The sequence below is a fragment of the Colletotrichum lupini genome, chromosome 9 (genome assembly GCF_023278565.1).
Source record: "Colletotrichum lupini chromosome 9, complete sequence".
Classification (NCBI taxonomy): Eukaryota; Fungi; Ascomycota; class Sordariomycetes; order Glomerellales; family Glomerellaceae; genus Colletotrichum; species Colletotrichum lupini.
Window position 1 is genome coordinate 1,124,798 of NC_064682.1, and position 16,550 is coordinate 1,141,347.

The 16,550-nt window shown below is 41.9% G+C and overlaps 6 protein-coding genes across 6 annotated transcripts; 2 read left to right on the forward strand and 4 right to left on the reverse strand.

Moving 5' to 3' along the window:
- Nucleotides 1-386: 386 nt before the first annotated feature.
- CLUP02_16242 (uncharacterized protein) lies at nt 387-1,429 on the reverse strand (the record flags this gene model as incomplete). Its single annotated transcript, XM_049295166.1, has 4 exons — nt 387-401; nt 516-735; nt 797-848; nt 1,045-1,429. The coding sequence occupies 4 exons, from the start codon at nt 1,427-1,429 to the stop codon at nt 387-389; spliced, it is 672 nt and encodes a 223-aa protein (XP_049152313.1).
- Nucleotides 1,430-2,097: 668 nt separating this feature from the next.
- Nucleotides 2,098-2,334, reverse strand: CLUP02_16243 (uncharacterized protein; the record flags this gene model as incomplete). Its single annotated transcript, XM_049295167.1, has 1 exon — nt 2,098-2,334. One exon carries the CDS (start codon nt 2,332-2,334, stop codon nt 2,098-2,100), a length of 237 nt encoding a protein of 78 aa, XP_049152314.1.
- Nucleotides 2,335-2,463: 129 nt separating this feature from the next.
- On the forward strand, nt 2,464-3,372 carry CLUP02_16244 (uncharacterized protein; the record flags this gene model as incomplete). Its single annotated transcript, XM_049295168.1, has 1 exon — nt 2,464-3,372. The coding sequence occupies one exon, from the start codon at nt 2,464-2,466 to the stop codon at nt 3,370-3,372; it is 909 nt and encodes a 302-aa protein (XP_049152315.1).
- Nucleotides 3,373-6,362: 2,990 nt separating this feature from the next.
- On the forward strand, nt 6,363-7,319 carry CLUP02_16245 (uncharacterized protein; the record flags this gene model as incomplete). Its single annotated transcript, XM_049295169.1, has 1 exon — nt 6,363-7,319. The coding sequence occupies one exon, from the start codon at nt 6,363-6,365 to the stop codon at nt 7,317-7,319; it is 957 nt and encodes a 318-aa protein (XP_049152316.1).
- A 293-nt stretch (nt 7,320-7,612) lies between these two features.
- Nucleotides 7,613-8,122, reverse strand: CLUP02_16246 (uncharacterized protein; the record flags this gene model as incomplete). Its single annotated transcript, XM_049295170.1, has 2 exons — nt 7,613-7,779; nt 7,852-8,122. The coding sequence occupies 2 exons, from the start codon at nt 8,120-8,122 to the stop codon at nt 7,613-7,615; spliced, it is 438 nt and encodes a 145-aa protein (XP_049152317.1).
- A 1,558-nt stretch (nt 8,123-9,680) lies between these two features.
- Nucleotides 9,681-10,353, reverse strand: CLUP02_16247 (uncharacterized protein; the record flags this gene model as incomplete). Its single annotated transcript, XM_049295171.1, has 2 exons — nt 9,681-10,104; nt 10,160-10,353. The coding sequence occupies 2 exons, from the start codon at nt 10,351-10,353 to the stop codon at nt 9,681-9,683; spliced, it is 618 nt and encodes a 205-aa protein (XP_049152318.1).
- Nucleotides 10,354-16,550: the final 6,197 nt, after the last annotated feature.

Sequence of the window (16,550 nt, forward strand, 5' to 3'; positions counted from 1 at the left end):
CTTCTATTGCAATGGATAGGGGAAGCGCTTTGGAATATTTTAGTCGTCGGTAGCTCCTCCATACTTCGAAACTGTAGTAAATACCGCCGTAGAGCGAGAAAATCATGTGATAGGTGGCACAAACTCTCCATAATTTTCGCTCAGTCTCAGAGGGAAAGAAGAAGTTCCACCCAAACATGAAGGAGCAACTGAACAATGCCATCACGAAGATGCTAGGAATCCAAAGTGACAGGCCTATCGGCATCCAGATATCTGATGGAATGCGGCTCCATGGACGCTTTATATACGGCCTGAATACAGTTGGCGACGTATCCATCGGCCGTACGAAGAGATGGAGGTGCATCATGTCACACAATCTTGTGTAATATGACCAGTGCGTGGCAATCCTAAACTCCTGGCGACTAACAAAGGCCAAAGGAGTCTGGAACCACTCGTGAGGTAGATCGGGGTGTGTCTATTCTTGGCCTCAGCCACCAAACCCATGACGATGATAGTAAAGGGAATTGCGAGCTTACAGTCTGTCGTGCTTTCTTCCTGATGAATTCAATCGCAGTTTCGGTTTCAATGTCTTGCGGGCACGTTATGTTAGGTTTGTAGAACCAGCAAATAGAAGTTGAAAACATGACGAAGGTGAACGAAAGAGCAGTTAGCTCTAAAGGTGTGATGGGCAAACCCAGCCGGAGTCGATCCCCTTCTTTGATGCAGAACAGGATAGCCTGCCACACCGTAATGATTCTGTTCCAAGATCCATGTAAGTAATAGTATGGATGAGGAACAAATAGTTTATCCGTCATACCTGGAAAGAGCGTCGACACTGTTGCGTTCAGAAATCGCCATTGCCTCCATATCTGGATAGACAACGTATTCGTTCTTTATCAAGTAGAGTAATTGTGCCGCGTTGATCGGAAAACGTCCGTAATCGGGACTCTTCAGATGTATTCCTCCCATGTCTACAAAGAATGCATGCTTTAATGTCCATTTCTTCTCCCCACGTATTCTCTTGGGGAGTTTCTTGAATTCCTGAAACAGCAATGGTTAGCAAACGTAGCAAATCGAGAACCACCCCATTGCCCTTCATGTGCACCTGTATGCAACGAACCTTGACACTTTTTCTAGCACTAGCAAGCTGTCCAACTGCAATACCAAAAAGAAAATCGGGTCCGAGAAGGCCGATCGCGGCAAGGTTGAATTTGTCGATGGCAGCGTGCCACCACTTTTCTCCGTGCCCCAGCGCGTTGGGATGAGTCGCTACCCAGACACAAAGAAAGATGGTCAGGTTACTGGACCAAAGAATGTCGATGGTCCCTCTGTCGTTGCCTGCACTCACCCAACCACACACAGGCTTCCAAATATCGATCGTTCCGTTGGCCGACGAGTCTGTTGAGTTGCCGCAGTAGTGACCCCACGGGTGCGTATTCGGGTCCGCCATCTGAGGCGGCGCAAGGGGGCTCTGAGCCACTATCTGGGCTTAGAATCGTCGTTTTCGTTGTCTTGGGCTGATTTGTTGCCACTTTTAGGCCGATTTTGGTTGTCGTTGTAGCCGTGAGAGTGTTGCAACGCAACGCGTGGTTAGAACCCAAGCTCTCAAAGCCACGCCACGGGCGGACTACAATTCTAAACCAACAAGATGGGCAATCGGTAGCTAAGTAGAAGGAAGTAGGAGAGAGGTAAGTAGAATAACAGCGGCGAAACCCTTCTCCCCCCCCCCCCCCCGTCTCCCCCCGAACCGGGCATCTCTCACCATCAGGCTGGCACCAACAAGCGTAAACACCCTTGCAGTGTGCTTACGGGCATTCCATTTCGAGAGCAGCGAAACGCAGCCGATACTTGGTTCGGGGGCCAAATCTGCAGCAACTCGGGTACGGTTGCCATCTGCAGCCGCTGATTTGTAGTCGTTTCCGTCGCGTTGGTGGTTGCTGCAGCTTGTTGTTGGTTCTGTCACTGCGACGGGGGCCTTTAAGCTGAGATATGTGCCTGATGGTGATGAACTCGCCGCTCTGCATCCTGGCCTCGGTTGACAGGGGGGCGTTGGAACGCAGGCTCAGAAATGTGCAATACAAATACCGTTGGGCAGGTTGGTTGTATTCCACTGGGGCGTCACAGCAGGTCAAAACCAATAAAGTCGCGCCATGAAGCGGAGGGTTGCTTTTCGCGCTCTCGGCGCGGGCTGGGGTGTGTCTTAACGAGCGAATCAGCGACGGCGCGAATGCGGCCGCATGGCGCGGATAGCCGCCCGTCGTCCAGCCCTCCCATCCTCACTCGTTGCGTGTCCCTTTTCGCCATCAGGCTGTGCGTTCTGAATCTCTTCCTCTCCCTCGTTTCTGCGGCCTTCATTTTTTGTTTGAAAACCTCCGTCTTGCCCTGAGAATAATTCTAAATCTACAGCAAACAAATTTGTGGAATCCATCAGACCCACCCCCGCGATTGATCTTCCCGTCAGTTCAAAGTCGCATCGGACCCATAATGGCATCCTCCACCGCGAGCACAGAGACGGACCCCCTCATCAACTCTAACCCGGTGCTGCAATCCTACTACGCGTCGCTGGAGTCCCGTATCGGCTATCGTCTGGTTCTGGGAGGAACACGGCACTTCGGCTACTGGGATAATGACACCTACTTCCCCTTCCCCCTTGGTCGCGGCCTGCGGGCCATGGAGGACAAGATGGCCGAGGTCCTGAACTTGCCCAAAGGATCAACGGTGCTGGATGCTGGCTGTGGAAATGGGCATGTCGCAAAACACCTCGCCAGCAAGCATGGCCTCCGAATCGAGGCATTCGATGTCGTCCAGCGCCATGTAGAGAGGGCGAGGAAGACCATCAAGAAGGCTGGTCTCGAGAACCAGGTGACTGTCAACAGGAGGGATTACCACCACTTAGAGTCGCTGGCAAGCGAGTCGTTTGATGGCATCTACACTATGGAGACTCTTGTTCACGCCACGGACCCGGAGACTGTCCTGGCGGGCTTCTTCCGACTGCTTAAGCCCGGCGGCCATCTCGCCAACTTTGAGTACGACCATGAGTTCATCGGGGATTCTCCGGAAGTCATGGCCGACAACATGCGCAAAATCAACGAGTATGCCGCCATGCCGACAAACGACCGGTCACATCCGGGCGTTTTCAAGCAGCTCATGGAGGAAGCGGGCTTTGTGGATGTTGAGGTTCGCGATTTCTCCGAGAACATTCGCCCGCTGTGCCGTCTGTTCTTCCTCCTTGGAATCATCCCTTACATCTTCATCAAGGCGTTCGGCCTTGAGCGCTACTTCATCAACACCGTCGCTGGTGTGGAGACTTACCGGGGCAAGGGTCGCTGGAGGTACATCGCCATCTCGGCTACCAAGCCTGGAGAGACCATTGAGCCCCCGAAGTCTCGATGAAAGATTGGCCCACTAGCTCTGAGGGATTTGGAGTTTTGTGAAGCTAAGAACTGTGTTGAAATCCAAGGCACGCTGAATTTAATGAGAACCGTTTGAACGGCTTCAGTCATGGGGAAAACAGTTTCGGGGGAGAAGATAATCAATTTATGAGAAAGTGCCGCGAAAAGATGAGGAATGGTGAACTTGAAGTGGTCATCCTACTAGAGTATACCACTCACGATCAATCCAATGAAGCCGAGTCATGATGCAAGTTTGTCTACGCCGTCCATGTGTGAGCTTTTTGGGGGCATGAGGTGGTCGGGGAATATGATTGAATGTGTTTGTGAACGTTGCAATAAGATAATGAAGGCCATTCGTAGGCGCAACTGAGTCTTCAAGATACTCATACTGTTACCACATGAACCTTGATGAGATTAATCATCACGACTTTAATCGATTTACCTTGATTTCAATAGCATTCAGCGCCGATTCTGAAAGTTTTGGTGACATGACCACCAACATAGCCCGTGAGATGAAGAGTTCGAGTTTATCTGGATGTTTCTTGCAGTCATTCTCAGATCTTTCATGAATTCTGAGGAGTCAAACATCACTGTCGATCCCATCAGTTCTCAGCTTTGTATTGTAGAAGACCATAGATCAGGTCGTACACGACGACGCCGAGAGACCACACGTCGACGACTGCAGAGTAATGAAGTCATTCGCCTTGGAAGTGTTGTTCTGAGCCTTCGCAGCATAAAGAAACTATCCCAGCCAAGAACCTCTCAAGGCAGGCTGTGGCGCCCTGTCGCAAGTATCATTATGCTACCAGAAAGGCATCGTAATCTTCGATCCGACTCATCATAGAAAAAGCAAGCAAGCTCTACTCGAAGCATCTTAAAGGATATGAGTACTAAAGTAGCAATTAAAGAAAGAACTTATATAAATTTTGTGCTATAGGACTAGTGTAGAATGGGTCGATATGTGGAAGATAAACATCAATCTAGCCTGTATCCTGAGGATAGAACGATTACTAGTAAATTTCTGATTATTATTCCAGAAAGGGAGACAACCCTATTGAGCCGTAAAGGGGGAGAGGGTGGGAGAATAGGTCTGGCGGGGTGGCCAAGAGCCACGAGCCACCTCACTTAAGAGTCACTCGGCTTCTCCAAACATAACCAGACTGCCAAAGATTACACATTAACGGAATGTAAGAGACGAAGGTAGCGTCAAATAACCCGCAGTGCAGAAAGAGTTTTGTCAACCTGCTACTCCGTTGAAAAAGTAGAGTATACGAAAGCAGTATCTGTTGTCATCAGCTGGAGAAAGTCTCACTCTTTACTCATGTTTCTCGTCCACTGCGGTCTGAAGGGGCACGACCTGATATGCTGCATCCTGTTGCGTGGGGACTGGCAGCGCAGAAGACGGGAAACACCGATAAGGGGAAAGGGTATTACTGGGTTTACAAGGCATCTCGAACAGTCTGTAAAGGGCTAGCTCACACGCTTATGCGTGCAATGGTGGCAATCGACTGGGCGAAGTGCCCAACTTGAGCTGCTTGGAAAAGGCGTGGGCATAACCACAATTTCCCTAACCTGTAGTCTTATTATACTGTCCCTACATGTCATCGGCATCCACGACAGAGGCAAGATAAACAGTGATTCGACGGCTACACACGTAAAGTTTTCAGGGTCCCAACCAACCATGCAATGGCCGAGACATTGCTCGGACCACAGACGTACGACAGACTTCTGGATATCCGCGTAATTGTATTTTAAGAAAAGGATAAGCGGCAAATGGTCGTCGTTCTGGTTGGACCTGTGGTCAACATCCGGCAGACCCAACCAACAACATTGAAAGGCCAATCACACTACAACTCTGCCAATCAGCATGGCCGGCTCGCCAGAGCCAGGGGTTAATCAGCTGATGTGCACTGACTACCCGTTTGGTACTGCGTACAGCAACTGGAAGCACCCTTGACACTCGCCCTGGACGTAAGTACCTGAAAGTAAGGTCCTTAGATCTCTCCTTCACAAGATCGTTGCGTAATGCTCTGGCTTCCAAAGCAAAATATAACGTTTGTCATCTGCACGGGGGTACGACAGTTCAAGTCGATTTCAAGAAACGTATGTGTGTAGCGTCAAGTTCTTATTTAATTGCGAAAGGCTACATGCCTACTGTAAACTGATTGATGAAGACCATGTAGCTCCGGACGAATTGCCAGTGTCATGAGCCGTAATGAGCAATTAGCGGACTACCTAAGTATATCAGATCATCAAAGCAGATACAGCGGCCACTTGGTCAGGCAGAATCTGGCGAATCCCATCCAGAACCAGAACTCATCAGCTTTGGCTCATCGGCCAATCGGCCATTGATATAACAGCATTTCAGTTGCCAGGCTAATTCTACTTGCGTTTATGTACACTCCATTTTATTGACGTCTTCGATACAATTTCTGTTGGATACCTTTGCCATTGCGTATTTGTGGCCGGACCCGTCCACACAAGCGCGCGGCTGCAAGGCGCTCTGTTCCCTTGGTAATAGGGTACTTGCAACCTGCCACCCCCGCCTGAGTGCAGTGGCCACCACGAATTCCAGCGCGCCCACAAAGTCACATCGGCGGCACCGTAGGTGAGTATCATCCCTTAGGTCCGGTAGCCCCAACCCGGGCCAAAGAGCTATCTTTAATCTTCTCTTCTGTGAGCTCCGGGTGCGACAACGAAGCAGATAACGGGAAAGATGTGGATTGAGTGACCCGCTGATCGGATTGAGAAACGTGGGTTGGTGCGGGCACACGTACTCTTCTGAGGAGTCCTCGACGCGCGCGTCTAAGTACTGTAGGTTCTTCGTCTACGTTTGTCACATACACGGCAAGAATCCAAAGAAATATAAAGTGACGCGCCAACATCCTAAGAAGGTCCTGAAGCACCATCCAGGTTTCACTGCAAAACATTGCCTAATACTTTACCTTACCTACTTTTGAATTTCGTACAAAGTCATATCGTCCCAATCTCATGTCCGCCAAGATGTTGACGAATAAGAAGATAGCCCAGCGCAAGGCATACTTTATCATTCCCAATACCCAATATAGGCCTGATGACCAGATTCAACTCGGCCAGCTCATCGAAGACCCTCTTATACCTCACCGACCCTTGGCGCCCCCGATTAGACCATTCCCTGCAAATGCAGCTAAAGTTCGTTTTGAAAACGATTGGTCCCAGGAAAGATCCATGGAAACTATCGGCGATATTGGTGTCTTTGGTCAGTTTCTCTCTGCAGCCTCTGCAGAGAGTTCAATCAATAGATCGATCGACGTCACACGATCTTGGAGTGCGGCTCGGCTTGAGACAACATTCCTCGACCTGGGAGCGGATAGGGAACATGATTACGTCAAGTCCAGTGTGCAGACGGCAGCAGTGCAAAAGTTGCTCACGAGTGAGACATTTTTCAAGAAGCTGACCGTCAGGAAGAAGGTGTTGTACATGGTCACGGGCATCAAGATCGCGAGGAGTCCCCACCAGATCTCGCATGGGGAGAGCAAGATGAAAGGCGGTGCAGTGAAACTAGGCGCGGACCCTGGGACTGGCGGAGCGGTCATGACTGGCATACAGGGCAGTTTGAGCATTTCCATCAAGGACGTAAAGAGTTGCACGCCGCATGACGATTTCGTCTTTGCGTACTGTCTACGCAAAGTCCACGTCAACCTCCGGAATAACAAAACCCAGCTGGGAAGTGATGTTCTTGGGGCCGAGATGGACACAGTCTGCAATCGGATGCACTACAGTCAGAGGAACACCGAAGAAGAAAGCGATGAAGAGGAGCCGCAAGACATAGTTGTACATGTTGACGAGCTTCAGAAGATCCTCTTCGAAAAGGATGATTTCGGACACTCTTTGCCGGCTCGGTACGCCAAGAACAATGGCTTTGATGAGAAGGATGGCGGCAAATGTATAGTTATAGTGGCAAAATAGCACCGCCGAAACAGAAAAAACTTTCTGGTATATGCTCTTAGCATCCTTGATATTGAAACGTATTTAATATCATCACCAAAGAAACCAAAAATATCCCATTTCAATATGGCCCTAGACAAAACCTCAGCTTCTAGGCAAGACAAAGAGTCACAAAAGTGGCCTGTCTTCCCAGGTGAATTCTTATCTAATGATTGAGCTACCCTGATATTGAGGTAGTCGTGCTGCCATCTATGCACTCCATTGGAAAAGAACAGGTGGCGTACTGTGCCTCAGAGTTATCTCCTTTTCGATCCTCAAGCGGTGGCAGTCTGAGCCGCAATGGGTCCCTTGGCACTTCCTGAACGCCCAGAGCCACTGCTGAAATCCCAATCAAACTCTTGCGCGCCAGTCACGGTGACTGGGCTTCCATCCAGCTCAACAGTCTGTGTCAAAATCACAGTCGAGATGGTGTTGGCCATGCCTAAGAACACACTTGTCAGCAAAAAATTCTTTCCGTCATCTACAAGTAATGTAGTTCAAGGTTGTGACTTACGAACGCCACCGAAATCATAGGTGAAGCTTGGGTCAGAGCATGACGCGGTCTCGGTCTTTGTCTGTGGGTTGTAGAGATAGCTGCAAGTCACCTCAATCGGCGCAGCGAGCTGGCTGTTTGTATATGTTGCGTCGACGCCGTAGGAGAGGTATCCGCTAGCGGGGAAGGAAACGAATCCAGAGAAATCCCAGGAACCGTAATCAGCCCGGCGGACGGCGGCGGTCGAGGCCAAGGCCGCAAGGGCGAGAATGGAGGCGGCGTTGAAGAGCATCGTCGGTGAAGGTATTTACAAGTGAATATTGGGACTTAATCACAACGTTCGAGAAAAGGGCGAGAAGATAGAGCGTGTTTGTAGATACTATACTCCATTGTCTAAGGGACGTGGTTGTTTCTAGCATTTATACATTTGAAAATGATCGTCATAGCCGCATGGCGCCAATTGCCCACCTAAAGTTGAGGTGCCTTAGGGTATCCATACGCTATGAACAATGCGAACAAAGACGCGCTATGTGACCTTCCCTTCATACGGTCGTAATCGTCAGGCGAGTAGTCTAAAATACGAAGGATAGGCACGTCGTTTACCATTACAGGCACTAGGATGGCACGGTTTGACCTGATGGTGCAGCACATAATTTGCAGACCGGCCTTTCCCCAGAATAAGACCATGCTGCCGTGGTATCCCCCACCACAAGCTGCAAGGCACCTGTGGACAAATGCAAGTAAGGCCCTGTCCACGGCCCGCTTTCCGTCACACCCATAAAGAGGTGGTATTCGTCATTGGTGTGGTCGAGTGGGAGCCGCGTGCAATGTTTACTGTTATTAATGGGTGCAGGAACCCCTCACGCTAGCTATGTACGCTTTCTTACATGCCTCTATGTATTACCGGAAAATTGTGGCGAGGTAGCAATAGTCTTCGGTATCGCATTCAGGGGACTCGTGCAATACGAGGTTGATGAGACTACACCGGTGGACGTGCTGCCTTGATTTGACTGAGCAGCTGCAGACTGCCAACATGCGAGGAAGCAAAGGAAACCCCGCGCTGTACTCCACCAATTACTGTCTGACAAAACAGATATCGATGCGGCTTTGGGACTCGTTGAGCTGGACTACCTTCGTGATGTGGTTTGCTGTTGGCTCGCATTTGCCCCACACGGTTCACGCCTCCAGTCGCAGCTTACGAAAAGCCCATTCTTTCTACAGGACTCGACTTTACATTATGAAGCTAATTTGTAGCAAATATCTTTAACGCAATGTGAGAGCCGTTTTCACTGATGTTCATTATGGTCGATGTTCAGTCAGCGTTTTGGTAAGTGCATGCGCGGTGGCTCCCTTGCAGGGTCCATTTCGAGCAAGATTAGCTTGGCGTAAACTTAGCTTGGCGTTGTCGAAATTAACGAATAACAACAACCAAGTTGAGACGTTCCAAAGATTGCAGACGTTTTCGAGAAGGTTGAAAGTTCTTTAACATCGCCAGTTGGTTTGACCTCGTACATGGAATCATGGTGAATTGATAAAGCATACGACATCTTGGAATCCTCACAAGCCCTTGAACATCTCTTCCTCCGTTCGATACTTCTCCCGATAACTTCATGAACTAAGCCGATACCCAGAAAGAACCCCGAACCAAACTTTGAATACTTCGAACCGGTATTGAATATCTTACCCACCTTAGCCAAGCAGAGTTTGAGAGACATTCAGCCAACAATTTTCGCGCTTGACTTGCCTTCCGAATGTTTCATCGGTGTAACCAGCCTAGTCAAGACGGCATTCGCCACCTTGCGCCGCTAGCTGGGAATGCCTCGTTGTCTGGAATCCAACCCCTCTAATGCTCAAGCCCCGATCATGAGTCTTCTCTTGTGGAAGGGGTTCTCAGAGGTATTGGCAGGAAGGGAACGACGGGTTCCGGGAGGGGAAGGTGCCGGTTTGGACTGTCCTCCAACCTCAAGCTTGAATCCACTTCCATCCCTCAAGAAAGAGACAGAGTACTCTAATTTGCAAGTCGCGGCACGGACGGTGACTTCTTGGCGGGTTTTGGGATCGTTGTTGTTGGAGAGGCGGACAGTGATGTCGTACTTGAAATCTTTGTTCGAGAGCCAGACCTTGCACAGGCCTGTGGCTTGGTCCCAGGCAACCTTGGCAGCCACGACATATGCGGTGACAGAGATGGGATTGGCTCTTCTGCAGTTGAAGACACCAAAGTTGAACCAGCTGCCTTGACGGGCTGCCAAAGCGGAGGGGTGGTCCGGAATGAGGCTAGGAGCTAAGGTCAGAAAAGTTCGAAGAGTGCGAAGTGAACATAATTACTTACGCCAAGTCAGTGGACGCTTCACGCTTGAATGTGTCCTCAATGTCGCGAACGGCCAGGTTCTTCAGCTCTTTGTACAATTCCGAAGCACCTGGAGAGGAAACCTCCCGGTCCACAACAACAGGGCTGGGCTCTCCGATGGCGATGGCTGAGGCAGTAGAGGCCAAGGCCCACATAACGAAAGAGGAGAGACGCATTTTGGAAAATGACCGTTGGATAGTTTGAAAATGAAAGTAGTAAATTTGTTCAGAACGAAAGGAGTGTGATGATGGCGTTTGTACAGATTGGCAAGACTCGGAGGAGGCAAACGACTTATATTCCCCTTGGCCAAAAGGGAGTATAAGCATATGTCAACTCGCCCCTCTCGCGTCTTCTATGATTACTGCCCATGTCCGGAACCTGCCCACGTCGGTAATCGGCGTATGAAAAGAAGCATATTAAATGAACTGGTTTGAACTAGTCACGGATGGCTCGGAATCCAGGCGAACTTCTACCAAATGTATAGGCTGTAGAGTTTTTCGTGTATTCCGAGTCAGGATCGCGAGAGTTAGCTGACATTGAACTTCGTATTGGGGGTGTCAAAGCTTTCACCATCCGAAACGAGGCGGCGCAGAAGTTTGCTTGAGATTGTACCCGCCAACACCCCCTGCTAGCTGATGTTCGCTCATCAAAAAGTACTGGAGTGACAAAAAAAGTCTATAGAAGAATGAGATGAACACATAGAGTGCTTAAAGACTTGGCTTTGTGTGCAATACTTGGCATCAGGCTTATTTACCAGTGACACCAGCCTGCAGCCGAGGTTAGGCTTCATGAATCCTGAATTTCGAGACAAAGTGCCTCGCCCAACAGCAACAAGTAGCCGTTCCAGGTAATAATCTCCCAGCGCCACGGAAAGATTACCGATCGATATGAGAGCATTTCAACACTTACAGCACGTAGTAATGTGAACGATTCTGTCTGGCTTCGTGCTTAGGAAAAAAGACATCTCATAATTGAGCCCTATAAGGAACGAACCCTTAGATTAGCGCTAGGTACAACCATGACTACATGTACGCTGATTCGACAGTCATTACTAGTCAAAGCCAACTCGACCGCATTGGCCGAAACTGAGAGGGCGAAGATGAACTTAAAATTCGCGAACCTTTACGAATCGGGACATTCGAGACGAGTCTATATATAAACTAATAATAACCCCCCCTAATTAAGGTAAGAGTCCCGTATATAATAGTAAGTACTTAGATATTAATAAATCCCGGCTAAATTTAACTAATTAGACTTTTTTTTTTTTTTTTTTAGGGTACTCGGGTTAGAAATATTTTAGAAATAAATTATAGTTAATTAGGGTACTATTACTTAATTAAGGTTTACTCTATAAGAAATAATTCCGACCTATATCTTTTTTTTACCCTAGCTAAGTCGTATCCCTTTTTTTAAACTTTCGTATCGCTTTTTCTAAACTTTTACTTTTTATCGCGACTTTTATTAAAATTTTTTATTACGAAACTTATCATCGCACTCGAAATTTATTAATAATTAATTAAAGATATTTCTAAATTAATTTTATAATACTTTCTTACTATTATAATAATAATAATTTTAAGTTTTATATTAATAATAAAAAGGGCCGGCCTAAGAATCTCCCTATATTTAAAACTAATAGTATAAGTTTTATCCCTATTGTTATAATTAAATATATAATTTATTTACTTATTTTTATAATAATAAGGTCGAATAATCCTATTACTAAGAGAACTCTATTACCGTTACTTAGAAATTAATAGCTTTTATTTTAATAACTATTATTAATCGTCTCTTAGTATATTTAAAAAGTATTTTAAAGAGGGTTATCGTATTAACTTTATAATTTCTTATAAAGGATCCCTCTTTATTATTATTAACCTCGAGGTTACTTATAAATTACTTTTTATTTTACGTTAATATTCTTAACCTTATAAATAAATTTTTATAAAATATTATATTAGAATAATATTATTTATAAAGGGCTAGGATACGCCCCTAAATACCCCCTAAAAGCCTAAGGTTATTATAAATAATAAGGCGTTATTTATTATCCTTTTTAAAAAGGATAGTATTATAAATAAAAATATTTCTAAAATACTTTTGATTTATAAAACTAACTATTTTTAATAAGACGTTACTTAAATAAAAATAAACGTTAAGCTCGGCCCCGAAGAGAGCTATAAGGTTTATAAATCGTAGGACGTTATTAACTATAATAAATATAACTTATTTTTTAATTAATACTCTTTTTAATTAGATTTTATAACTTATTCTCCCCCTAATATATACAAGCTAACTTACTTAGTATTTCGTAAGTATTATTACCCTAAACTCGTACTAAACGAGGATATTTTTAATACGTTACTTTATTAATACTTATATATCGTTATATTTAATATTAATTATTTTTAAAAATCTTTAAGACCCCTAAGTAAATAGGTTAGAATAGTAAAGTAGTTAAGGGTAAGCCGGTCTAGCCTACCCCTACTAATAATTCTAATAATAATAAGACGGATTTTTAAATAAACCCCGCTACTTTTACCTAGATTTTTATTAAGAATATAAATAAGTAAAAGGTATAATTAAGGGTTACCCCCCGACGGAGCAATCTGCCGGGGCCGTACTGTATATTACGTATTAAGGAAAACTAGGTATATTACGCTCTATACTTAATTACTAATTAAAATAGTTTACTAACTCGACCGTTATTTTCTTTTTATTAATAGCTCCTAACCTTTTCCCGTAGTCCTCTAAGTTCTAATTATCTAAAGAGCGAGCTATACTTATTTTAATATATATAAAACCTCTTAATACTAGCCTATATAAGTAGCTAAATCCCGTATTATATACTCCTTCTTATTAAGGGTTAAGGGGCCCTTTATATATTCTTTTATATTTATAATATAGCCCGTATTAAAGGGATTTCTAGCTCCGTAAAATATAATTTCTAAACTAATATTAATATATTAAATTTTAATATTTATATTAGCCCGGCTATTTATAATATTTATATTATTACCTAACCGAATTCCGTATTATTAAAAAGTACTTTATTAATCCTCGGGTATACTTATATTAGTTATAATAGCTATAGTATCGAGCTAATTAAAAAGGGCGCTTAGTCCGAGAGGGGTAGACTTATTAATAAGCATTTTTAGCCTACTAATTACTAACTATATACTAAGAATAGAGTAAGTTCTTATCGAAGTAGTATTTTAACTAGCTAACTTTTTAACTAGTTATTTAACTAGCTATTTAAGTAGTAGTTTATATATTAATAGGTTTATTTAGTAAATTTATTTAGTAAATTTATTTAGTAAATTTATTTAGTAAATTTATTTAGTAAATTTATTTAGTAAATTTATTTAGTTTAAATAGAGCTTTAGGCAATATTAGAAGTAATAAGGATAAAAAGAATCTTTATAAGCTTTAGTACGAAGAGTAGTAAATATTAGCCTATTTAGCCCTTTTTTTAGAAACCTTTACGTTATTATTAAAGTTTAGAACTTTTACGGTTAAGGAAGGCCGCTTTTAACTATTATAGCTAATTATTATAGCTAATTATTATAGCTAATTTTTATTATTAACCTTTCTAGCCGGCGCTATTACGTAATAAAGAGGGCAGCTTACCTATCCCGAATTATATAACGGTTTTCGTATTAAAATTACTATATTACGTTAAGTACGTACTTAGGGTATATTATATATATTATATACTTAAAAAGTATACCGTATTTTATAATTCTTTTTAAAAGCGTAATCCCGTTAAGGTCGATCTTTTATACCTATAAAGCCGGAAAAAAACTACTATATAATTAAGGGTTAAGGGATAATAAGGAATAATTAGTCTAAAGAAGTTTATAAATAAAGAGTTTATTAAAATAGAAGTATTTTACTTGCCTCTTTAAAGTAGTACTATATAAATTAAAAATACCGTAATATTATAAATAAATATTCGTAATAAATATATAAATAGAGGTTAAAGCTATAAATACTAAGTAGATAATATATTAATCATAAATATTTCCTAAAAATTTCTTAAAAATTTCTAAGAAATTTCTAAAAAGTTTCCTAAAAATTTCTTAAAAGTTTCTAAAAATTTCCTTAATATGTTTTAAATATTTCCTTAACATATCTTAAATACTTTTTAAATATTTCTATCTTTCTAATTTCTATAATATTAATAAATATAAATTAATTAATAAATAATAAAATAATAAATTATTAACTTATTTTAATAAATTATAAGCTTATTATATAATTATATATTTAATATAATTTACTAGTTCTTTATAATTATAATATTAATATTATATAATGATATATATTTTTATTATTATAATAAATAATATATATATATATATATAGTGGTTTTTTTTTTCCGGCTTTATAGGCACAAAAGATCGACCTTAACGGGATCACGCTTTCAAGGGAAATCACATAATATAGTACACTTTTTAACTATATAATACGCGCAATATATCCTAAGTACGCGCTTAACGTAATATAGTAATTTTAATACGAAAACCGCTATTCAATTCGGGATAGGCAAGCTGCCCTCTTTAGTAACGGCACTGGCTAAAAAGGTCGACGGCAGAGGTCGGCCATAATAATTAGCCACAATAGTTAGCCGCTATAGTTAGCTATAATAGTTAGAAGCGGCCTTCTTTAACCGCAGAAGTTCTAAACTTTAATAGCAACGTAGAGGTTTCTAAAGAAAGGGCTAAATAGGCTAATATCTACTACTCTTTAGAGCTCGCAAAGATTCTTTCTATCCTCATCGCTTCTAATATTGCCTAAAGCTACTCTCTATTTAAACTAAATAAATCCACTAAACAAATCTACTAAACAAACCTATCAATATATAAACTACTACTTAACGAGAACCTACTCTCTTAGTATATAGTTAGTAATTAGTAGGCTAGAACTCTCTAAAGATACCCGTTAATAAGTCTGCCCCTCTCGGGCTAAGCGCCCTCTTTAGCTAGCTCGACGCTATAGCTATTATAACTAACGTAAGTATACCTAAGAAGTAGTAAAGTACCTTTTAGTAATACGGAATTTAGCTAAGTAATATTATAAGTACTATAAATAGCCGGGTTAATATAGATATTAAGATCTAGTATATCGATGCCGGCTTAGTTATAATAGCTACGATAAACGGGCTAGAGGTATATAGGGTTAGGGTAATAAGCCGGCGCCTTAGATAGCTCCTACGGGACCCCCCGGGTAACGATAATACCTATATAAAAGAATAGATTATACTAGACCTAGCTACTTACGCGGGCTAGTACTAAGAGGTCCTATGCGCGTTAGAGTGGGTAAAGCTCGCCCTATAGGCGGGCAGTAGAAGGTTAGGAGCTATTAATAAAAGGAAGATAACGGTTAAGTCGGTTAACTACTGTTTTAATTAGTAGTTAGGTATAGAGCGCAATATACCCAGTTTTCCTTAATACGTAATACACGGTACGGCCCCGGCGGATTGCTCCGTCGGGGGGATATATATATATATATATATATAGTCTTATTATATTATTATTATTAATAATTAATTAATATTATAATTAATAATTACTTAGCTAGTTTCTCTTAATTTATATAAGCCTTAGCGTTATAAATATTTTATTAAGTAAATAAAGACTTTAAAACTATTCTTAAATAATAATACGTATATTACGAGCCTAAATCCTAACTTATTAGCTTATAGTTTTAATAATATCCTTAACTACTTTAATAAGTTTATAATATAAAAAGTATATAAAGTCTACTAAGATAGTATAAGTATTTACTAATACCGTATATTAATACCGTATAGTTAATATTAAGAACCGCCCGAGTAGCTAATAAAAGTAGAATATAAAAAATAAATAAAAAGTATATAAAAGCTTTAAAACTAGGGCTATAATTATATTAATTATACTTAAGGTTTAAATAATAACGTAATAGCTACTTATTCTCTTTTTAAACTTTAATAATAACTATTATAACTTAATATATATAACTAAGACTAAGACCCGCTCCGTAAACTTAAAATAGCTATAGTATATTATATATATAAAAATATAAGAATATAAAATAACTCCTATAAAATAAAGGAATTATAAATAAGTTATATATAAATAAGAAGTAGTAATTACGTAATAAAGTAATTATTATAATTACTTTAAGTAATCGCTTATTAGTATTTATTAAGTAATTACTTAATAAATAAAAGTAATTATTAATAAAAAATATATTTATAAGCGGACTTATATATAATATAAACTTAAGCTAGGCTTAAGAATAGACTTTTTATAGCTTTTTTAATAATTAACTTAGTATTAAATCTTATGATTATTTTTAGTTATTCTTATTAAAAACCCCTTTTAATAAG